The sequence below is a fragment of the Myxocyprinus asiaticus genome, chromosome 39, assembly GCF_019703515.2.
Source record: "Myxocyprinus asiaticus isolate MX2 ecotype Aquarium Trade chromosome 39, UBuf_Myxa_2, whole genome shotgun sequence".
Classification (NCBI taxonomy): domain Eukaryota; kingdom Metazoa; phylum Chordata; class Actinopteri; order Cypriniformes; family Catostomidae; genus Myxocyprinus; species Myxocyprinus asiaticus.
In genome coordinates, this window is record NC_059382.1 from 27,748,017 (window position 1) to 27,774,062 (window position 26,046).

At 39.0% G+C, this 26,046-nt stretch overlaps 1 protein-coding gene across 2 annotated transcripts in view; it reads left to right on the top strand.

Moving 5' to 3' along the window:
• LOC127429539 (cell adhesion molecule DSCAML1-like) overlaps positions 1–26,046 on the top strand; it is a 181,244-nt gene that overhangs the window by 3,259 nt on the left and 151,939 nt on the right. For both annotated transcript variants that reach the window (XM_051678646.1, XM_051678647.1), the window contains exon 2: positions 15,710–16,030. In XM_051678646.1, coding sequence (XP_051534606.1) covers positions 15,710–16,030 — 321 coding nt within the window. The remainder of the gene's footprint in view (positions 1–15,709; positions 16,031–26,046) is intronic.

Below are 26,046 nucleotides of genomic sequence, written 5' to 3' on the forward strand. Positions count from 1 at the left end.
ATTTCACCTCCAAACTGCGTGCAATGTCAAACCTGCTCCTCACATCAGGACACCTCCATCCCATCCGGTCTCCCCCTCATAGAAATATGCAAAATTGGATTCCTTTCTCTTTTTTTACCCCCATTAAATCCCCTGTTCTTCCCAGCTGCGCAATTAGTAGGAGATCTGGCGCATCCCCCACTCAAAAAGTAAATCAGGTCATTGGCCATAAGGACTCCATTTATTTATTTCTCTCTCTCTCTCTCTCTCTCTCTCTCTCTCTCTCTCTCTCTCTCTCTCTCTCTCTCTCTTTATTTCGTTATAGTCGTAGACACACTGTTTGTGCATTTTATCAAGACTCTTCCTCTATAAATATATAGACATGGTGACAGCACCATGAGTCATTGCTGCCGACAGATTACTCAAACTGTGTAGTAGTAATATGTAGGTTTTATATGTATGAAAAGTGTTAAAACACACTGTTCGTGATCAGTTGCCTATTTATAAATACCCTTAATTGAATGGCTATTACCACTCCGCTTAAGCGTTTTTTCCCCCTTCTACCTAAAATAACACCCCGCCGCTCCACCTGCCATTAGTGCGGTCAAAATACAAATCTACCTGTCACTCTCTCTGCGCGTTCAGGCGACCGCTGTTCTCCTTAAACACTCCTCGCTTCTGGAGCGCCTGAACGCGACGCCTCGGAGCCACTTGTCCATATCGGACACCAAGCGCAAAGTTCTATAAGAGACAGGATAATGTACCTATTATTATATTATGCCATAACTACGGGAATAGCTTCGTCTGCGATATTATGTTGGTTCTCAATCCTGTTCCTGGAGGCCCACCAACACTACACTGATTGGATATCTCCATAATCAAACACACCTGATTCAACTCATCAGCTTGTTACTGGAGACTACAAGACCTGAATTGGTTGTGTCAGAAAAGGGAGATATACAAAATGTGCAGTGTTGGGGGGCCTCCAGGAATAGGGTTGAGTATGTTGATAATTGACCGTTGCGTCGCGTCGCGTCTCTATTAGCGTTGCGCTTTAAGACGGCGTGTCAAGTTAACACCAGTTCAACTTTCAACGTTTTGTTTAATCAGGGACAGTTCACACCAAACGCGTCTTTGCATCCGTTCGCTCTGTCTGTTCAAAACGTGTCTCGAGACCCATCCCCCCCCCCCCCCATTAGGAACCGTTCACACAAAACGCGTTATTTGCAATTGTCCGCGCTGTTTTATCAATTTTTTTTTTCTATGTAAAGATGCGCTAGACGGACGTCTTTTTACCGTTGCGTCTTACTGTTTTTAATCAGTGTCTCGTGCAGGAGCGCCGCGTTTTTTAGACGCCACGTGAAGTTAAAAATAACTTTTAACTGTTCAAAACGCGTCTTTTGACACCTGTGTTTTTGTTCCATTGGGGACTGTTCATACCAAACGCGTTTTTCCGTCCGTTCGCGCTGTTTTCAGTTATTTTCCCACGTGAACACGCGCTATAGACTGACGTATTTGCACTCCGCGTCTCGCTGTTTTCTTTTCCTTTCTTTCTTTCTTTTTATTTTTTTTAATTTTTTTTTTTTTTTTTGTCAGCATCTCGTGCAGGAGTGCCACGTTTTTAAACGCCTATACCGTTTAAAGAGCTGTTCAAAGGTGTCTCGAGACCCATGTTTTTTCCCCCTGTTAGGAACCGTTCACACCAAACGTGTTATTTGCAGTTGTCCGCGCTGTTTTTCCAGTTGTTTTTCTATGTAAAGATGCGCTAGACTGACGTCTTTTACCGTTGCGTTGCGTCTCACTGTATTTAATCAGTGTCTCGTGCAGGAGCGCTGCGTTTTTTAGACGCCGTGTCAAGTTAAAAAGAACTTCAAGTGTTAACGCGTCTCGAGACACATGTGTTCTGTTCCAATACTTTGCACTCCGTCAAGCTGTTTCTGAACGCACAGAGGTGGTCTGTCTCTGATAGTTAAATCCAGATATCGATCTAGTGTTGCAGAGCGGACTGTTGACGCGGAGCTCGCGAGTAATATTCCATGTAACTGAATACTGAAATCAAAACAATTGCTTTTAATGACATGAATTTTTGAACAAAAATTCTGGTTCTTGTACAGCAGGTGCTGTTGCAGACCTCACTTGTGGCCATTTAGAGTTAATAATGTGTTTCCTTTACTTTTACCCTTTATTGAATGTTTTAAAATGCATACCAAGGACTGACACTCAACCTCAAAAATCTTTGCTTTGAAGTCTGAGCTAGAATCTTGAGCAAATACTGAAAATGATTCTTGTAGTAACAAAACAAATGTAAGAGATGTAAAAGGACCTTTACCCTTTTCAAAAGCCCCCATTTAGAAAGCAAGAGACTTTATCAACAGTTTATCAACTAAGATTTTAAACACTTAAACATATAGCTGCAATAGACATCGTTAATATTATGCACAGCAGATTCATATATGCAAAATGCTTGTTATATAGCATGCAGAAATACGTATACCTAATTTTAGTCTCTCTTTCTCAGTCTCCCTTCCCTCAAAGAGATTGCCATACAAATGTGGGGTTACATGTGACTGGTTTCCAATCCACTTGAGCTCACTCACCCAAAGCACTGAACAAATACTGGGACAACAGCGGCAGCCTAGATTTACTCTAATATACCAGAACAAATGTAATCTATCTAAACACAAGTGTACATGTGTCCTTCTCAGCATATGGAGAAATGCTTGACACATACACGCACAGCTCTTATTCTAGCTATTGTAAACCAAATTATAACTGGATGCGGTGTACGGCTGACTTTTTGATTCAACTGGAAGTTACTCAGCACCTGTAGTATTGATTTTTCCTTGATGGAGCTGTGCATAAATGATTCTTGGTTTGTTAAGTGGGTGGTCTAAGAAAGAAATGCAGAACAGTGGATCTTTCTGAGAAAGCTCTGCTCTGTCTCTCTGACTTGCTAATCTCAGGGGTCATTTTAAAAGGTGGTAGAAAACATTATGACACTGGAAGCTATTAAAAAAAAATGCAGCGTTATAGCGTGATTCAGACAGGTTTGACAGCAGAAATGGCCCTTGAACAATCTGCGAATAAATTAATTGGGAGGCTCGGAGGCAAATGGAAGGTTGAGTTGTGCTGTTGTTGTTGTTGTTCTAAAACAGTTGTGCATCCCAAAAATATATTTTTAGAAATATTTATGTAGGTGAGAGAGAGTGATAGAAAGAGAGAGAGCACATTTCCTTTGCTTCTTTGTGGGTATCTTTAGGATCCATGTGTGTGCATGTGTGTGAGAGAGAGTGTGTGTCTAAGCAAATGCAGATGAGAGTCTAAGAGAGCTGCATTATGCCTAGCGATTCACCATTGGCAATAGCCTAGCTTATCTGCAATACACATTCATACAAAATTTTTATACTGACTGCACACTAAAAAAATATGTATATATGTATGTATATGTTGTGCAAATGTGTTTGAATTCACACAAGTATGAGGGACTACATAAAGGAGAAGATGAGATGGAGGAAAATGGAAAGATTAATGAGGAAAAATGGCAAAAAGAATGGAGAAACGACAAGAAATGATGAGCAAAAACATTTTTAAGCAGGATTAGTTTTTTTGCTTGTTTGTTTTGAGGAAGTGGGTGGAGAATTCTGCTTCCATCTTAAGAGTCAGGCCGATAGATCAAGACAAAACAGGTGTCATTAATGGAGCAATTTGGCATTCCAAGACTTTCTCCTTGTTTGGCATATGGTAGCGACTAGTGAGAATGGCAAAGAGCTGCAGGGCTATGTTAGCCCTTGCATGGAAGTCATCTCAGAACAAAGGGAGATGAAACTGGATTATCATTGCCATTGCCCTATCTTTCCCCTCTTCTTAAGACTCACTAAAATGACCTAAACCCCTCAAAACAGTCCCCAGACATACAAGCCCCCATCTAGGACAGTTGCATGCTTTGTGTGTGTCCTGCATGTGTGTTTATTTTTTAACACTTGTGCGACCTTCAGGACATTTTTGTCTTTCTCATTTTTGTTTTTTTGATAATTGTGTTAATGCCAACAGCATAAATTTTGCCAAAGGTGTGTATTTTTGGGAGAATTTTGATATTTCAACCTCAGGGCCTATAATAAATCTATAATACACTGTGTACACAAAATAGTTACACTCAGGAATTTAAGGACAAAAATGTCCCCATTGAAACCCATTAAAACTGCAATATTTGATCCCAGTGCCAGTAAAGCATAAAATCATGAATTCTATGATATTATGCTTTCATTCCGTAGCCCTGGCTTCAACATTTTAAAAATGTATATTTTCCACCAGATGGCGCAGTTCTTCTCATGTTTAGCCTATGGAGCAAATACATGCTTTTTTCCTATTTTCTGTTTGCTGTATTATAGAGCACTGCAGGACAATTGAATAAATGATGCAGCTAAAATTGTGTGGGTGTATTGGTATGGATGTCAGAGTGTGTTTTGTATGTGTGTATTGAGAAAATTGTGTGTGTGTGTGTAAAAAACAACAGTGGCATTATGTAAACAAACTGGCATTTAAAGAGTTAAAATCCTGAAAATAATGAATATTTGGTAATTATGATCAGGACTGATGTTGGTTAAAAAAATTATCTCATTGAAAGTAGAAAATAATATTAATATATAATATTATTATTGCAGTTTTTTGACGTGGACATTTTTGTCTATTAAGGACCTCTGAGAAACTTTTTTAAATGACGCACAAGGGTTAAGCATTCCTATTCATGAACAACGAATCTCTTATGCATTAACATCTATCCAAAGCACCTTCTTAAAAAAGTGAGTGGTGTAAGCGCATGTTGCATATTGTACTTTTAGGGGCTGTTCACAACGAATGCGTACTTGCGCTTAAAAAAGCTACATGCTTTGTCATGAATAGAGCTAAACGTGTGTCGAGATGCATTTTTAATAGCTTAACTTCTTTTTAACTTGACAATGGTGTCTGGAAAATAAAGCTAAAAAATCAGCGATTCATGCAACAACAGTTAAAGACATCCATCAAGCGCATGTTTACATAGAAAAACAATTGAGAAATAGCTCAGACAGGTGGAAAAATGTGTTTGGTGTAAACAGACTCTTAGGGTAGGCTGTTGACCAGCCGTTTTGGAGATTTGGTTCTTTCCCCATTCAAGTAGATAGGAGCTGCACTTGCCACTTGTTTACATAGAACATAGCTGCCCACGAGCATTCCAAATATGGCCGCCGAGTGACCTGACTTGCTAAAAAGACCTTGGCCAGGCTCATTCTTTCACATTTCTTGGGGAACTCTTATTTTGATGCTGTAATACATGTTAATCAGCTTGCTGAAGATAATGGAATTTTGGTCAAATAAATGCAATTTTCTACATCAATTGGTTACTGATTAAAATGTATGTGACCAAAATGGCAAGGGATAACAAGGTAGCTGCATTTAAAAAGAAGAAGAATAAAACCTTTCATTCCCAATGGAAACTGTACTCTACTCCACCATGTTGAAAGTTTATGTCTCCTCCTAACATGGAAACTTAGGTATTAAAATGATCTCAGAGTTTCCCAGACGTAATTACGATTTGAGAGCCATTCATGTGCAACTTCTGAGTAGAAAACCCGTATTTATGATAATTCCGATTGCATGTGAAGGCTGCAAAAATATAGCGGGAAATGTGTGTAGACTTTGTGTGCAGAATTTCTGTCAATCCAAAAGTAATAAAAACAAATTATATTAGGTATAAATCAGAAATCCAATCTTAATACATAGTACTGCTCATAGAAATCTAGTTAATTTGCTACTAAATGCCACAAGCATACAGTAACTCTTTTTAAAATTTTTATATCACTAACTTGACAAACGTTTTCAAATTCAGTGATTAGTTCTTCTTCATTGTATCACTCCAGTACCTTGTAAACACAACTTTGTTTTCTTGGTGTCCTGATAAAAAAAAAAAAAGCATGCCCTTACTTCTGGAAGTTGCATAAAGCTAGCCAATCAGATTAAAGGCGAAAACAATTTTCCTTGACCTTTTAACATGTAAGAGGTCATTGTACTATAAAATAATACTGTAAGTTTCAGAACTCAAAACTTCCTCCTCACTGCAAAAAGAGCATTTTTTTTTTTAAAACCAAGCTGCCAAATGACTTGTTCTCTACTTCCTCCACATTGTGGTAGACATTTGCATCTGACCGCCTCCACAACAACACATCAACGCCTACTGTACCTTATCACTTCCGTAGCCCTGCCCAGTAGCGGTGAGCTGTGAGATGGCAAGTAGAGAGCATGTTGGTCAAGAGCAGAGAGACAATCATAACAGTGGGCATCAGAATTAGGGTGGAAAATAATCAGGTTTTACAAATATTTAACTGTTTTTTTTTTTTTTTTTTTTGTGCGAAAATCTTTACTGATACTATAAGTGAACCTCAAGGAACATATTAAAATAATGATAAAAAAAGGCATGTCATGCCCCCTTTAAAGCTTTCTTGCAGTCTGAGGTGTCACTAGTTTACCTGGACTAAGATGTAGATCTTTGCACACCTGTAGCACCCCCAATAGCAACACCAACTGGTGTTAAGGACTAACTGCATAACTGTGCAGTCTGTCTACAACCTTTCCTCTTTCCCCCTCCCTTACTTCAGACTACCCCCACCATCATCACCCTCCTGGAATCATAACCCCTTACCCAGAACCCCACTGTGAGATTATAGATATTGCAGTCTTTATTATAGGGGGATATGCTTTAGGCTATAATCTGTAAAGGCAAAAGGGTGGGGGCAGGGGGACCAACCAGCTGACCTGTTTTCTATCCTATTCAAATATGATCATGACCATATTTCCCGGTCTCTGTGTGTTTTGTTCAGATCTACAAAAGGTCTACAACAGATCTCAAATTGAAGTGTTGTCATGCAGGCTTTCTAAAGTTGTCTATATTTGGTGGCATCGCACAGAGGGTGTTTGTTGTTGTTATTTATCCAGTAATGAGATAGACATTTTTAAATTTTAAAGGAGCTATTAAAGTTTAACAAATGTTTGTTTACGCTCAGTTTTAAGTTGTGTTTCCACTGAAAGGGGATTGGAACTGTCTACAGTGCTGAAATGTGTTTTGGAACCACTCTCGGTCACTGTCCGTGGTTCTGAAAAGGTCCCTTGGAATTATATTTGACACCAGGATAGATTGTACTCGTCCCAGATAGCACTTAAATCTGACGGCAGCCAGGGACCGCTCCATTTTATGCATGTCAGGGATCTCTGCTGTTCAGCTCTAAAGCTGGATCCCAGAGGTGCTTTTCTGGCTCGAAACCCTCAGCTTTGTCAGTGCACCTCTTGCAGCACATTGGGATCAGACCCCTCTGCACAGCTCAGTCTATACATTATAATAATGTAATCTAGCGAGTTCATATTCAAGTTCACCCAAAGTGTGAACAATGAATACCAGCATTTTCTTCATTTATCTAGAACCTGTGACCTTAGTCCTGGTGCCACCTCACCACTCGCTCTGTCCCCCACTCACTCCCCACCTCTCCTGACTCTAGACTTGGTCTTGTCTAGTCTCATGCCCCCTGGCTTGCACCTACCTCCATAATCTGCCCTCCCCACAGGCCAGAGTGAGATGGGAACCAATAGAGGCCATCCACTGTGCTGCGATTATTAGACCAGGAAGGCTCTGTGTGTGTTAAATGTGAAAGGAGATTATATGGATTTAACTCTCTGCGTCTGGCGTACAAATTCCAATCACATAACATATCCCTTCATGTTTTATGTGAATATAAAGAGAGAGAGAGAGAAAGAGAGAGAGAGAGAGAGAGAGAGAGAGAGAGAGAATGAGAGAGTGATGGATGGAGTGAGAGAAGGAAAGAGGAAATCCAAACCCCCACCTTACCCAGTAAAGGCTTTATCTCTAATCTCAGCCTTTCAATTCTCTATCATCATTTTTTTTCATGTTTTTCCATTCTATTTATGTTTTGCATGTTTTTTTATTGTATTTTTTATTTTTTATAGCAAATAAATATTATTATTGTGCTTTGTTTCACTAGTAGGCCATGGAAGTGAGTGAGTGATTCTCACGAAACCTGTCAAGAAAATGTCCTGGTCATATTTAACCCCAAATCAATAAAAAAAAATAAAAATAATAATAATAAATAAATAAAAAAATCTATTTTGCATGAAAGCATTGTGAAATTATTTTCAGGACACTTAAAGGTATAGTTCACCCAAAAATAAAAATTCTCTCATCATTTACTCAATCTCATGTCTCCCAGATGTGTATGACTTTCTTTCTTCAGCAGAACACAAACAAAGATTTTTAGAAGAATATCTCAGCTCTGTAGGTCTTCACAAGTGAATTGTGATCAGACATTTGTAGCTACAAAAATCACAAAAAGGAAACATAGAAGTAATCCATAAGACTTCAGTGGTTAAATCCATATCTTCAGAAGCGATATAATAGGTATGGGTGAGAAACAGATCAAAATTTAACTCCTTTTTTACTCGAAAACTCCACTTTCACTTTTACATATGAAAGTCACATGTGTTGCCTGTTTAGTTTCAATTTCACATCTGAAAGTGAAAGTTAAAGTGGAGATTTAGAGTAAAACATTACTTAAATATTGTTCTGTTTCTCACCCACACCTATTATATTGCTACATATAAGCACATTTAACCACCCAATTCCTATTTCCATAATGCGTTAATACGTTTTACTTTTGCTATTTGCATTGTTTTCATTGATGAGCCCTTTTTACTGTACAGTAAAAATATGCTGTTGTAAAATGATTTTGTTTATTATAATCAGCAAATATGAAAAGCAGTACCAAGATATTACAACTATGATGTATAAATACTTAAAAATTTAAATAATATACTGTATATATTTACATACACTTCACATACACTCACAAGTCAATAATACAACATTTTTAACCACCCCACAGATTTCATATTAGCAAACTATAGTTTTGGCGAGTCATTTAGGACATCTATTTTGTGCATGACATGAGTTAAAAACAAATTGAACTGTTTGGCCATAATGACCATTGTTAGGTTTGGAGGAAAAAGGGTGAGGCTTGCAAGCCGAAGAACACCATCCCAGCCGTGAAGAAGAGGGGTGGCAGCATCATGTTGTAGAGGTGCTTTGCTGCAGGAGGGACTGCACTGAACTTCATAAAATAGATGGCATCATGAGAAAGGAATATTATGTGGATATACTGAAGCAACATCTCAAGACATCAGCCAGGAAGTTAAAGCTCGGTCGCAAATGGGTCTTCCGAATGGACAATGACCCCAAGCATACCTCCAAAGTTGTGGCAAAATGGCTTAAGGACAACAAAGTCAAGGTTTTGGAGTGGCCATCACAAAGCCCTGACCTCAGTCCGATAGAAAATTTGTGGGCAGAACTGAAAAAGCGTGTGCGAGCAAGGAGGCCTACAAACCTGACTCAGTTACACCAGTTCTGTCTGGAGGAATGGGCCAAAATTCCAGCAACTTATTGTGAGAAGCTTGTGGAAGGCTACCCAAAACGTTTGCCCCAAGTTAAACAAATTAAAGGCAATGCTACCAAATTCTAACAAAGTGTATATAAACTTCTGACCCACTGGGAATGTGATGAAAGCTGAAATAAATAATTTTCTCTAATATTATTCTGACATTACACATTCTTAAAATAACGTTGTGATCCTAACTGACCTAAGACAGGGAATGTTTTCTACAATTAAATGTCAGGAATTGTGAAAAACTGAGTTTAAATGTATTTGGCTAAGGTGTATGTAAACGTCTGAATTCAACTGTGTGTATGTATATATATATATATATATATATATATATATATATATATATATATATATATATATATATATATATATATATACAGTATACACTACCAGTCAAAAGTTTTGAAACATTCTTTATTATGTTTTTTTTTACATTTTAGAATAATAGTAAAGTCATCAAAACTATGGAATAACATAAATGGAACTATGGGAATTATGTTGTGACTAAACAAAATCCAAAATAAATAAAAACTGTGTTATATTTTAGCATCTTCAAAGTAGTCACCCTTTGCCTAGAATTTGCAGACATGTACTCTTGTCATTTTCTCAACCAACTTCTTGAGGTATCACTCTGGGATGCTTTTTAAACAGTACTGAAGGACTTCCCATCTATGTTGGGCACTTATTGGCTGTTTTTCTTTATTATTTGGTCCAAGTCATCAATTTCAAAAACTTTTTTTTTAAATATAATTTTAGTTTTATAATGAAATAAATTAATATATTTTTGTCTACAAAACTAATTTCAAACATTTAAACATATGCCTTCAGATCAAAAGATTTTTAAGATCATGTGAAACATTTCAGTCAAGTGTTTCAAAACTTTTGACCGGTAGTGTATATATATATATTGGGTCTCTTATGATTTGTCCTATGACAGGTGGGTTTGGCTCAACTATGCTAAGACCAACATAGTCTTATGACAAGCTGTAATAATTCTTATGAAATGGTGAAATCATAAAATCTTGTTTGACTTTTATTCCCTTAGAGACCAACCAATCAACAAACAGTATTCAAACTGACACAATACAGCCATCAAGTTTTAGCTAGCCTCCTATCCAACACTTAATTTTAAGAAAGGAGTCATCAGAGAACAAATTTGATTACTTGTTCCATATTTATTTATGCAATACAAATGACTGATGTATGTCCTGTTCCAAACTCCCAATGTTGTCTGTCTTCCCTGGTGCACTGAAGTTATTTTCCAATTAAAATTATGGTTAGGTGTAAGGTTTTGGTTGAAATTAGACTTAATGGTTAGATTTAGGTTTGGGTTAGGGGTTAAACTTAAAAAAATAAATAAATAAATACATTGTTCGTTTGTTTATTTATTTTTCTCTATGGGAGTAAAAATTGTATGCTTATGTATGAGCCAACCTTATTTCAACATACAGTTTCTTTCGATTTTGCCATCTCGTACTACCATTATGACTTATCATGAGACCGGGTTGGAGAAAACAGAGTGTGTAAATTTGATAATTCACATTTGTGTGGGCAATCAAAACAATTTTAAGCCATTTTTCTTGTTTCAGTGATGGCGTAGTTACTGTGCTTTGGCTTTGTATGGCAGTATAATTTATCTGTCTATAGCACCCCCTTGGCTTTAATGCAAAGGTAGCGTGTCCCATTATTATTTGGAACACAATGAGAATCAGAAGAATGGGGGTTAATCCAGGCATTGTTGACACAAATCTAGTGAGGGCATTAATTAAATGTAATTGCCTTAGAAGAAAATTCTCTTGCTTTGGGTTTGTGTCTCCCTTGGCTCGGAGCCAGAGCTGAACTAAGCAATTCTCAGAATACAAAAAGATACAGAGCCATCCCACCAGAACCATGTAATCCATAATAGAGCTGGCAGATAATAGAGACGCCAGAATGCTAAATCGCTAAAATGCTGCCTTTGAAGGACATCATTAGCAACGCTGCTAAATTAGCATGCATGATAATTTACGCAACAGTCACTTTTTTTTTTTTTTTCAGTACAAGTTTGGTAATATACCAAGAACGGATGAATGTCTGATCCACTTTAGCTGTCAGAGAGGTTTGTAGATACATAGCCGGGGTTCAGTTACCTATTTATTCTCCTATCAGATGGCAGCATTCAGCATGGCTCACACCGCACACATTTTAGATTAGTGCTATTCTTTAATGCCTGCTCTACAAGTGTGCTGTTACCATTGTCATTTTGGTTAAGTTTGAATAAGCATCTGGCAAGAACATACATATGGACGATGAATAGTTAAAGGAATAGTTCACCCAAAAATGAAAATTCTGTCATAATTCCCTCATGTTGTTCCAAACCCGTATGATTTAAGCAGAAGACAAAAGGAGATGTTTGAATGAATATCTTGATCTGTCTTTTCAATACAATGGCAGTGTATAGTGCTTCACTTAAAAAAGGACAAAGTTTCACAAAAGCATTGCCTTGTGACTAATGGGTCATATTCCAAGTCTTCTCAAGGCCTATGATGTGGTTTTGGTGAGAAACAACCCAAAATTTAAGTCATTTTTCAGTGAAAATCTTAACATCTGTTGTGCATTCATGAGCGCTATGAAATTTTTAATGCTAAAAACAATGCAAGATCTCTTGTGAATGCAGCCTGAGATGTTCAATAAAACATCTCGTTTTGTGTATAACATAAGAAAGAAAGTCATATAAGTTTTAAACCACATGAGTGTGAGTAAATTGTGAAAGATTTTGCCTTTTTGGGTGAACTATCCCTTTAAGATCCACTCTTGCTGTAGACCTAGCTGTGCTGGCTTTTGTTTGGCAGCCTTGCTGTTGTCTGCATCTTGTTCTGTTCGTTTACTTCTGTGTTATTGCTCAATTAAATAGCATGTGGGTGTAAAATTGCAGCATTTTCAGTTTTACAAAGAATGTTTTTTAGACTAATTTAAAATCAAACACCATTCGAAACAAATCAACAAACTGTTTAGCATTGGGTTAACTTACCTTAGCTTCCACATATACTGTAGATTGTGAGGGCTGCACTTGGAAAATGGCAAACAAATAATTTAATAAATAATCTGATAAAGGAAAATTCTCGGTTACATCATTTCGCCAACACTGTGATTGATTTCTAAATTTGAATTGTGTTGTGCTGACCCAATGGGAACGTCTTGGGGATAATCCAATCAGAGGAGAGGCAGGGCAGGCCCTCCACATGAGCGTGTTTTGGAGGTTTGCCACAGTGATACACAATGATTCTTTTATGATGTGGTTTTCAAAGTATGCCAGTCAAAGGACAGTTTCCCAAAGGAACATACATTTTTTTGTTTATTTTTTTGTTTGTAGGTCAATGGAAAATAAGAGTCCAAAATAATGGCAGGGCAACCAACAGGAAAACCATAAAACAGGAAATGATATCACATATATCATGACTGTCAGTATATTTACATTACATTAAAAGTTTGATTTCAGTCAGACGAAAACAGTAATTCATCTTTTAAAATGTAATGTAAAATCTTTAGACTGACTGTCACATTGTCAGACCAACAGACCTACATAATGCGATTGTAGCTTTGCTTCATCCAGCATGTACATTATACATGTTAATCGGACCACAGCTGACCTCTGCGTTTTGCGCTACAAAAGACAGATGCAGTGCGAGTTATGTATTATACTACCATATTTATTGTCATTCCTTAAAAGACTCGATTACACATTGTGCCATATATACTTGGACAAACAGATAAAGACTGTAGCTTGACTACAATCTAAAAAAAAAAAAAAAAAAAAAAAAAAAGTAGCTCGATTAGTGAACTGTGTCAAGATCAATAGGTCTCTTAAAATATTACATAATTTGACCCTTTCATGACATAGCAAATTTACTTCAGGTTGTTCAATGTCAAATAGCACAACCATAACCATCCAGAATCTTATGATATTTATTCATAAAAATATATTTAATTCATATTTTAAAACATTTTTGAAAATAAGTCCTGTACACACTTATGAAAATATGCTGATACTTTTTTCCTTGATGGTTGTACCACCTGACATTGAATTAAAACTTGGTAACACTTTATAATAATGGTCCGTCATTAATAGGTAACTATGCAGGAATTAATGTAGGACAAATGAGTAGTACTACATTAACACTTTAGTTACTATTATTTACTAATATGGAAACATGATTAACCAATCAGTAAGTAATAGCGAACTGATGACTGACGTAGTTCACTGTTCAGTAATTACTGAATTTGATCTGCCTCATTGAGAACTATTAACTAACTATGGCTAATTTAAAATAACCACTAATTAATTACTAATCAAAACATTAACATGTGTCTAAAATGTGAATGATTATGTTTTATTGTGAACATGATCATGCATGGGTTCTTTGTGGGAATTAATTTATGAATGTAAAAGGTTGCTAAATCAAGGCTACAGTGTCTGGTAGATTATCATAGTCGATGATGTAACCACATATTCAGGATTGATGGGGACCAAATTTAATAATGTAATAATTAACTATGAAAAAAGCCCATATCAGTTGACCAATAATTAAATAGTAATGAGTCAATTGTTACCACATAAGTATGGAGGAATTACTAATGATCTGGACCATTATTCTAAAGTGAGGGTCATGGTAACGCATTATTAATTAATGAGATCTTACTGTTTCCTTCCTTGGTAGTTAAAGGTTATCTGGACCATTATTCTAAAGTGAAAACACATTATAAACCATTAATAGTATCTGTGGTGTTACTTGCCAGTTAGTTATGAATACTCGAGTGTTTGTTCATACATTTTATTCATTTAATCAAACAGATAGTTAACAAACATTCACAGACATTCAAAACATTTTTTTCTGGCATTGAATTATGAATCATTGAAATAATTGAACATAATAGCATAGGCTACAAACCTTTAGCAGGATAATGCTTTTAATTGCTGGTGCTCATGGTTACTACATGTTTTAAAAGTCTTATCTTTTAACATAAAGTCAAATAATAACATTATGTGTCTAAAGGACAAGTGTGTTGATCTCCACAAGTCTTCAACAGAAAATGGAGAGAAAACCGGCGTGCAGCATGAGGCCGATTTCACATGTGTACTTCTGCCCTAGACAGCCCACTCTGTAAATACATACAGTTTTGATCAAATTAATTTGACATATTTCCTCCTTTGCCTATGTTCGGTCTGAACAGAACAGAACGTATGTTAAAGTTTACCATGTGCAGGCGGATCGACGGGAGGGCGGAGCAAAATTGCACTCACTCTTCTTTCAGTTTCAACGCGAGCATTGAATATGGTGAACCCTGATTGGATTAGAAGCTTGATGGACCAGAAACTCATTTTAAAAATGTTTTGTAAAAAAAAAAAAAAAAAAAAAAAAAAAAGAAAATGTTGTGTATATTCAAGTGTGCATTTATTAATTATTAATGCGTTACCATGACCCTCACTTTAAAATAATTAGTAATTCCTTCATGTTTATGTGGTAACACTTGACTCATTACTGATGGGTTACCAAAATTATTTTAAAAAGACCTCCAACAATATCAAACCTGCCAAAGTTAATAATTTGTAATGAACAGAAGAGATATCCCAAGGAATACACATGTTGGGCTCATACATCTGTAAGCTGACTATGATACTCTACCAGACACTGTAGCCATGATTTAGAGAGCTGTTATGTTCATCAATTAATTCCAGCAAAGAACACATATGAGGCGCTTGTTTCTCTGAAGGAACATTTCATGATCATGCTCACAATAAAAACATAATCATTCACATTTTAGACACATGTTAATGTTTTGATTAGTAATTAATTTGTAGTTATTTTAAATTAGCCATATGAAGTTAGTTGATAGTTCTCAATGAGGAAAATCAAATTCAGTCATTATTGATTACCTAACATTGAACTACCTCAGTCATCAATTCGCTATTACTTAATGATTAGTAAATCATGTTTCCATATTAGTTAATAGTAGTAACTAAAATGTTAATGTAGTACTACTCATTAATCCTGCATTAATTCCTGCATAGTTACCTATTAATGATGGACCATTATTATAAAATGTTACTCAAAACTTTTACTGAAAATTTCATAAATGTAACCTGCATGAAAGCAATTTGTCATTGACCCTTGTATCTTATACTTGTCATCACATAGGTTTTCCCTTACTAGTACAGGTGTTGATGTTGGGAATAGAATAAGATTTTGTGACTGACCGTCTTGTCTCTCTTCCAGTGCACAGCGAGGATGTGGTCTCAACGCGGCTGTACTTTGTGAATGCTTCCCTGCAGAGAGTGACCTTCTCCAGCTCAGTGGGGGTGTCCCTGCCCTGTCCTGCGGGTGGCGCCCCCCATGCCGTCCTCCGCTGGTACCTTGCCACGGGTGACGACATCTACGACGTGCCACACATCCGCCACGTTCACGCCAATGGCACGCTGCAGCTCTACCCCTTCTCCCCCTCTGCCTTCAACAGCTTCATTCATGATAATGACTACTTCTGCACTGCCGAGAACCAGGCCGGCAAGATCCGCAGCCCTAGCATCCGTGTCAAAGCAGGTGAGTCTGTCTGTCTGTCTTTCTTTCTTTCTATCCATCCATCCATCTATCCATCCATCTAGGCACTGTAACTTCATAGAAATGGCAACTATAAGGCTTTTGTTTCAAGCCCTGTAAGGAGCGAGCTACAAGCTATTTTGCCCCTATTTGTGCCCTTGAAGGCAACTTAAGGCACTTAAATATACAGTTCAAAAATGAATCCCAAAAGTGAAAGTTCTGTTATTATTTACTCACCCTCATGTTGAATGACAATGAACCAAATGGCTTTCTTTCTTCTGCAGAAAAAATAATATATATGTGGTATATTCAGAGTCTTCTGAAGCCAATAAATAGTTTTGTGTGAGAAACAGACTAAATTTTAAGTTGTTATTCACTGAAAACCTTCCCCTCCAGTGAGCTATTATAGGGCTCATGACATGCCTTAATTTTATTTTATTTATTTTTTTTTTTAAATCTTCCTTGAGGTTCACTTATAATATTAGTAAAGTTGTTGCACAAAAAACAGTCATATATTTGTAAAACATGATCATTTTCCACCCTCGTTCTGACCCTCTGTCAGAAACTCTCGGTTTTGGTGCTGCTTCTCCTTTAAGACTTGACAGTAAACGCCCACTGTTATGATAGGCTCTCTGCTCTTGACTGACCTGCTCTCTTTTCTTGCCATCTCATTGCTTACTGCTATGGGGGGCTGCTTAAGTGATAAGTTAAAGTAGGCACTGATGTGTTGTTGTGGAGGCGATCAGATGCAAATGTCTACCACAGTGTGACATCACAATGTGGAGGAAGTAGAGAACGAGTCTTTTTGGCAGCTTTGTTTCAACAAATGCTCTTTTTGCAGAAAGAAGGAGGTTTTGAGTTCTGAAACTTACAGTATGTTTTTATATTACAATGACCTCTTATATCTCAAAAGATCAAGGGAAATTTGATTCCTCATTACATGACCCCTTTAACTCAAGAACTGCTGTCCGTGGGTTAAACTAGAGAAACGGATCAGTCCAAATTGTGAATAAATAATTTAGTCCAATTTGTGAACCAGATCAAATGGTTCATTTAAAGAACTGTTTTCAAGTTCAATTCACTGCCTCAGTGATCTAGTAGTCACAGCCATTCATTTTCTGTTCCACTGAAAACTGAAACTCCAACTGGGGTTTGGAACAACATGAGGGTAAGTAAATAATGACAGAATTTTACCTTTGGGGTGAACTATGCATTGAACTCCTAGTTGTTCCAGAGTGGTTTGTCTGTATAATAAGTGCATTGTAAATCACTTTGGACAAATAATTAATTATCTACCCATATCCTTATGTACACACTTTTATTCAAGACTCCAATGGCATTGCTTTCCATCAGAACTGTGTGCTGCACCATGTTGTTTAGAGAAAAGGGCAGAGTCAATGCAGACACAGTGGCAGAGGGGAGGCACATGACAGTACAGGTGAAACGTGCATTCTGAGTTTAACATCTGCAGTAACAGCAGAAGTAGCACTCACCATATTGCTAACCTAAATAAGAATGTAAGTGCCAAATGGATGTCCCAGTGGCCGGCCTGTTGACCTGGTGCTTTAAAAAGCAGTGCACAGACGGGCGCATGGCGCTACAGACAGTTGGCTGACTGACCCTCCCACTCTGTGCCAAGGTCTCTGCTCATGAACGGGGCTGGCCGCCCAGCAACAGCGAGGGATATCCATACACCTCCGTTCACACACACACACACACACACACACACACACACACACACACACACACACACACACACACACACACACACTTATGCCAGCCTGTGCAGTCCCTGTGCCAGTGTCCCTCCTGTCTCCCATTCTCCATCTGTCCTCTAAGCTAGAGTTTCCATCTTACACACACACACACACACACACACACATTCACCTACTCAAAATTTCCCAGAAATTACCCCATCAAGAACTCTGTAGCTCTCACACCTTTATAAATAACATCAGCTTGAAAGGTGCAGGTCAGTATTTTTTCTCATTAAAAAAAATAAAATAAAAAATCACACGACCAGCCGAATACAACTCACTTAATCTGAGTAACTGCCCTGTTATTGGACACTTTCACTCTTGGAGTAAATTATTCATGGCTGACTGTGAATAGTGAATTTGATAACTGAAAAATCTATTGTGTTTGAATGATTCTGCATCCACACCCTTAGGTGTCACTGTAAGTCCAAGACAACATTTACAGAGTGCCCCTTTAAAGGAATAGTTAGTTTCCATTGTGAAAACTCACTTAAAGGAATATTCCTGGTTCAGTACAAGTCAGGCTCAATTGACAGCATTTGTGGCATAATGTTGATTACCACAAAAAATAATTTCTCCTCGTCCCTTGTTTATTTAACATCAAGCAAAAATTGCAGTTACAGTAAGGCACTTCTAGTAAAAGTGAATGGGGACATTCTATAAATATTAAAATACACTATTTAAAAAAAATAGCCATAAAACATTATATGTTTTAACATGATTTCAGTGGTATGATAAAATCAGGGATTTATTGTCATTGCGGCATTTACTAGATTACAGGGTTTACCGCCATTACGTCATCATGATAAAGAATTTGTAATATTGCATATTGTAATATTGTAATATTGTAGTTATCTACATATATAAGATTAGTAAGTGATTTCATCACACTAAAATCATGTTAACATATATAATGTTAATCTTTGTGGCAAAAATTTTGAAACTGTGTGTATTTTAATGTTTATTCACTGGCCCCATACACTTCTGTTAAAAGTGCCTCACTGCAGTGTTGAGTAAATTACTCAAAAAGTAACCCACTACAAGTTAATAATTATTTCTCTAAAATAGTAATCCAATTACTTCATTTAAAAGTAATCACATAACTAATTACTTTAATTTTAAGTTACTTTCTAAAACACTTTTTGCACAGCCAATTCAAAATAATGTCTGTATTTCCTCTTTGTTAAATGTAGCAATATAGTCATACACCCAACACTGCACGTTTCTCCTTTATAATTACTTATTAGTGACTCTTTGGCTGTCACAGAAATGCAATGGACATACTGTACATATGAACATAATTAATGTTTTAAATGTATTCTACAGGAATAATATTTTAGACAGATGTGTAACCCACACTGTATTTTTTTTTTTTTTTTACATCTAGTTGTCTAGACAAACAAAGACTTGCCAGCTTCCAGTATGCATTGCAGCATGAATGAATAATTAGGTTACTTTTATAGGCTTATTTTATTGCTGTTTGCAGACTTTATTTGTGCCACTGTTGTTGTTGTTTTTTTTTGTTTTTTGTTTTTTTTTCATTACTGTTGATTTATAGTTGGTTGGTGATTTTAACAGCTCATCTTTTACTGAATGATGTTTGTTGAGTATCACCATTACTGAGGTCTTTGTGTCAAGCATTGAACATCAATGTGCCTTCTAATCAAGTTATTATGCCTGTAGCCTGTGTCTTTCAAGAATAATCCATCCAGCAGTGCAAAACTTGCAGGGTTGACTTGACAATTAAAGTCAGGTTCACTAACTTTACAGTGGCAGGCCTTAAAGTTCCATAAGCTTAAGTGAAGTTGTTCTAACTACTACATCCTTTTTAAGCTCAGCTAAATACACTGAAGTTTTCACAACTACATTCAATCAGTTCAGATTACTTTTTAATTTATGAGAAATGTATCCGATTAAGTCCATGCAAACTCAAACTCAAAAAAGTCCATGCAAAAAAGGCACTAAATATGAGTTGAATCAACAATTTTTTTTTTTTACAGTGCAGTAATGTACTTGAAAGTAATAAAATTAATTGAAAGTCAGTAACTGTAATCTGATTACAAGAATTTAAAATGTAATGTGTGCACTATTTTTGTACTTAAAATTACATTACATTTAGTAATTACGTAGTAATCCGATTACACCCAACACAACACTACCTCACTGAAACATGATTTTTGCTTTTTTTTTTTTTTAAATAAATGAGGGATGAGTAAAAAATCCCTTTGATGATTCTTCTAATGAAACAAGGCAAGTAGAATCCATGCTACTTTTTCCACCTTACCCGCATTAACATTAAAGTCTCAGAGGATGGAATGAATTACCTACCAACCAGTGACAAGACGAGGGTGACTTTCACTTCAAATAATTACACTAATTAATCAGTTAAGTGCTGAGATGCCGCAAAACTGCTGGTGGACCTAGCAACCCACACAGAGCCCTGAGGAACCCAACACTAGGGCTGCATCAAGAGCCAATAACCTCCTGACACTGAGGGGTTACCATGGGTACAGGACAGGGTGTGGTGCCAAGTGTCTCAGGTGGAATTGGAGAATGATGACCGCAGACAGCTCACTGTATGACCCCCAACCCCCCAACCCCCCACCACCCCATGCCTCTCTCTCTCTCTCTCTCTCTCTCTCTCTCTCTCTCTCTCTCTCTCTCTCTCTCTCTCTCAATCTCTCCATCTCCCTCCTCCGCTTTTCTCACCCACTCTCCTGCATGCTGATCCTGTGCCAATAATAGCACGGGCACCTGTGTGGATAGCTCTACATTTATGAAAATCTCCCTATGTGGACTTCATATGTGTGTGTGTGTTCCACCTTGCATTCACTGTTCATTTTTCATTTGCCATTTTACATGGTCAACTCTTAGCATGGCAATTTTTTGTATACCTATATTCCCATATCCTTAGACACCAGTGTGTACAGTACGTTATAGTCGTGCTGCTTTCCAAGCCACAATAATCAGACTAAAATATACTATTAGTCATTCCCCTCCTTTTGCCAATAGTGTTATTTATGTTCTGAACAGATGTTTTCTCACTAATGTGACTTATAATATAATACACATATCTCAGAATAGAAATAACTTTGTAAAGCAAAGATCATTTATTCAACTAAGCTACAAAATCATCTGGGCTACTGTTGTAACCTCTGTTCCCTGATGGAGGGAACGAGAAGTTGTGTCGATGTAGTGACACTATGGGTTGCCCTTGGGAGCCCCAAACACCTCTAATCTTTGAGAAAAGGTCAATGAGAATTGGCGAGTGGAATTTGCATGCCACTCCCCAGGACATACGGGTATAAAAGGAGTTGGCTCGCAACCACTCATTCAGGTTTTGTGCTGAGGAGCCGAGAAAAGGTCCCGGCCATTTCAGCGGATAGTACCGCGTTGTGGCAAGAGGGACACAACGTCTCATTCCCTCCATCAGGGAACGGTGGTTACAACAGTAACCGAGACATTTCCCTTCTGTCACTCACTCGACATTGTGTTGATGTAGTGACACTAGGGACAGCTGGACCGTGTTATGTGAACTGCCGATGCAGGTGCAAGCAAGCTGCTGCGTGCGTAATAGCAGGTGCATCAGTCCGCACGTAACCTCCCCCAATGCCCCACAAGACATCATGTAGTTCCCCACATCCCAGAGGGGGGGAAGCGACATAACTAGCATGGGAGCAGGCCACGCCAGCCGTGCCCTTTTCTCGCTATGTTTCACTCTGCAGAGTATTAGATTCGGCTGGGGCCATCTAATGCTATTATACGCATCGGGGAAGGTGTTCTTTTCCTTTCCTATTCTTTCAGGGGGAAAAGACCCTGCGGAGACCACATCCTGCCCGAAGGGGAGGTAATATGTGGCAATATGTCATGTGGGCTCACAAGCCACACATGGAAGAGGCACGGTGGAAGGTGCTACCTTGAAGGGGAGGAGCTCTACAACACAGCAACCGGGGGCAGAGAGGGCTCTGCCCAAAGGAGACGCGGGTCTGCCAACAGGTAGACCATACCGTGGAAAATACCTCACAAGGGGTTACCGGAGTAACTGGTACCTGTGGAGCACCTACCCCAGTACAGGGCATATTAGCACACGTACTGGTTCTGGCTGTGAATTCCTCCGCTGAATTCACGAGCCACAGGGCTAGGGAGGAAGGACATCCAGGGTTCACAGGTTCGTGAACTCGCATGGGAGAAGAAGAGCACTTCTTCGCCTCACGGAGGGGAAAGGCACTATACAAATCGATACACCCGGCCAGCTGTTCCGTATTACCAAACTTACCTGTTCGTACCTAACAAAACATGGGACGAAACCGGCTCAATCCGGAGATCGTAAAATCTCGCAAAGGTATTGGGTGTTGCCCAGCCTGCTGCTCTGCAGATGTCTTCTAGAGAGGCGCCATTGGCCAGTGCCCACGAGGACTCCAGACTCCTTGTAGAGTATGCTCGTATTCCCAAAGGGGCGGGCACGGCCTGGGCTTGGTATGCCAGAGCGATGGCATCCACGATCCAGTGGGCAAGCCTCTGTTTGGAGACAGCATTTCCTTTCCGCTGTCCGCCGAAGCAGACAAAGAGCTGCTCAGAGCGTCTAAAGCTCTGCGTGCGATCCAAGTAGATGCGCAAAGCATGCACCGGACACAGCAATGACAGGGCTGGGTCTGCCTCCTCCCAGGGCAGCGCTTGCAGGTTCACCACCTGATCCCTGAAGGGTGTCATGGGAAACTTGGGCACATAGCCCAGCCAGGGTCTCAGGACCACATGAGAGTCTACCGGACCGAACTCCAGGCAGGTATCGCTGACAGAGAATTCCTGCATGTCCCCAACCCTCTTGATTGAGGAAAGAGAGGGCTTTCAGCTCGACTGACTCTAGCGGCTCAAACGGGGCTCTCCGAAGGCCCAGGAGGACCACAGAGAGATCCCATGAGGGAAAGAGGCATGGCCTAGGAGGGTTCAGCCTCCGGGCGCCTCTCAGGAACCAGATGATCAGGTCGTGCTTCCCTAAGGACTTACCATCCACCACTATGGCAGCCACATACACCTTCAGGGTGGAGGGGGACAGCCGCCCCTACAGCCTCTCCTGCAGGAAGGAAAGCACTGACCCGACTGCGCATCTCTGGGGATCTTCACCTCGGGAAGAACACCAACTCGCAAACAAACACCACTTCAGGGCACAAAGCTGCCTCGTAGAGGGAGCCCTGGACTGAGTGATCGTGTCTACCACAGCTGGTCATAGGCCACTTAGGTCTTCTGCGTCCCATCCAAGGGCCAGACGTGGAGGTTCCAGAGGTCTGGCGCAGGTGCCAGATGGTGCCCCGTCCCTGAGGAGGTCCTTCCTCAGGGGAATCTGCCAGGGAGGGGCTGTTGCGAGGAGCGTGAGATCCGAGAACCAAGTCAGAGTGGGCCAGTACGGTGCCACGAGAGTGACTTGTTCCTCGTCCTCCCTGACCTTTCACAGAGTCTGTGCAAGTAGGCTCACTGGAGGAATGCGTATTTGCACAGCCCACGGGGCCAGCAGTGTGCCAGCGCATCTGTCCTGAGGGGGGTTCCCGTCAGGGAATACCAGAGCGGGCAGTTGGAGGATTTCCAGGAAGCGAACATATCTACCTGTGCTTTGCCGAATCGACTCCAAATCAGCTGGACCACCTGGGGGTGGAGTCTCCACTCTCCGCTGAGCATCGCCTGCTGCGACAGCACGTCCGCTGTGGCGTTGAGGCTGCCCGGGATATGAGTGGCCCACAGCGACCTCAGCCGCCCGTGGCCGTTGGAGATATAACGACCGCATCCAGGAATTACACAAAGACGGAACGGCATCATTACAAAGAGACATCTTTAAAAAGACGTTCATGTCAATGTGCTGATCTAATAAAGGAAAACATACTCTTTGCAGAGATATATACTCTCTTAGTAGCGCTGTCAAAGCGCCCAGGGGCGTAGTCTGCACTAAGCGTGCAGAAGGAGAGAAAGTCGCTGGAATGCGCCATATATCCAAAAGCATACGGTTCTTTCGAGGTGAAAGGACTGGCAGTGGAATTCAGCTCGCTCACACACAACCGTCTGCTCCAAAGAAAAAATCAGAATGAATGGTTGCGAGCCAGCTCCTTTTATACCCGTATGTCTGGGGGAGTGGCATGCAAATTCCACTCGCCAATTCTCATTTGTCTTTTCTCAAAGATTAGAGGTGTTTGGGGCTCCCAAGAGCGACCCCTAGTGTCACAACATCGACACAATGTTGAGTGAGTAACAGAAGGGGAACAGCTTATTCTTCATTTTTGCAACTTTCTGACATCAGGGAGGTCAATATATGATCATCCACGTTTTCGCCCAATGATGCCTATTCTGTCTTCAGAAACTTGTCACAGTGAGGTAATAAGGAAGAAGTAGAATAAAACTATTCCTCCTTAACACTAGAATAATTTATGCTAAGAGTAAAATGTGGGAATCTTTGTACTGTTCCTGGCTGTGTGTAGCATCAACAGCTCTGCATATTCTACCAAAGGATCCCAACAATACAAAAAAGTGGCTAAAGTTTATTTTTAACAAGGTCCCTGATCATTTTAGGCTGACCTTAACAGTTTGTACAGCAGATTTCGGGGATTGTCTTGCAGCACAAACCATTTAGCGTCCTACGGCAAACCTGCAGCCCATGTCTTAGAGTAGAAAAGCGTGGTTGCTCATTTTATATGCAAAGAGAGCATTTACATAGAAGTCTTAAAGGTACAGCAACAGAAAAGAGTCAGAGAGAGGAAAAAGGTAAAAAAATAAATCAATCAATCAATAAATATTACATTTGTGGACACACACACAAAAAAACATTAGTCAATGTTTTTTTAAATAATAATAAAAAAACAAAACAAATATGACCCCTTTAAATTAAATTCTTGCTCATGTAAAGATTTCATTATATTAAAGGAATAGTTCACTCCAAAATGAAAATTCTGTCAGAATTCTCGACCTCCTGCCGTTCTTGCATAAACTCATGAGCCGCTGTGAACATGCTTCTCGGACATCAAGATTTTCACTGAAAAATACTTCAAGTTTGGTCTGTTTCTCATTCAAATCTATCAGATGTCTTCAGAAGACTTGGAATATAACGCATGAGTTGCATAGACTACTTTTATAAAACATCTGGATCCTTTTTTAAGCTTTAATGTGAGTCACTATCAACTATTATTGTTATTAATTGAAATATCTCCTTTTTTGTTCTGCATAAGAAAGCAAGTCAAACAGGTTTGGGATGACATGAAGGTGAGTAAATTATGACAGGATTTAATAAAACACTTACATAAAAAGGTTTGCTTTTTAACTTGCTCTTGGTATTGTGTCTCAGAGTAATACAGTCTGTTCTATAAAGTTGCTTGAGTTTATTTAAGGTCAGCTTGAGGGTTAAACACAGACCTTGTGCTGTGAGCGTGACAGGTGCGCTGTTGCATTCACTCACACTTTCTTTCTTTCTCAGCCCTATATTTCTCAAGGATCCTGCCTCCTTATAGGTCATGTTCATTTTTTTTCACCATTATATTAACAAGCACTATTCACTGGCTCATTCTTATTCTATTCATTTCTTCTTTCCCTTTTTATACGTCTTACATCATGAATAAGTAAATGCAGTATTTGGTTTCTCTCGAGTTAATTATTTAAAAGATAGTGATACAGGACTCAGTCCTCCTGGTGCGTGAGAAAGCAGAGAGAGAGCGCCAGCCCATGTTTCAGTCCGTTTCTAAGCAACGGATGAGTGTAGTATATATTAGCATCAGTAACATTCTAATGATGCCACACATGAAGATAGAGAGTCATTTACCCATAAAAATGCTATCTGCTATTGTTGTCGGCAAATGTGTCTGTGAATTTTATGCATGCATTATTGAAGCCTTTTCTTGAAGATATTTTGTCTTGTTTATGCCTTTTTGACGACTGTAAAACAGCATTCCACTGCCAGTTGCAGCATAGTGGTTTCCATCCAGGTTGCATTTGAGGTGAAAATAAAACTAGCTAATAGGGCCAGTTTGAGTTAGTTTATCTTTAGAAATTCAATAAGGCCCAGGACTCACAGTCAATCAATGACTGAATAAATGATTATAATGATTATTTGTAGACTATGGAGTCCTGAGTGTAATAGGGAGTTCTATTGATTTGTTCTGTTGATTCAAATCTCATCTGCATAATTAAGAAGGTGGTTAGTTAACACAGGCCAAATATACACAGCCAGTTTGAACTTACTTGGATGTCTTTCATTTACATATATTCATACGAACCGATAAAGTGTGTGTG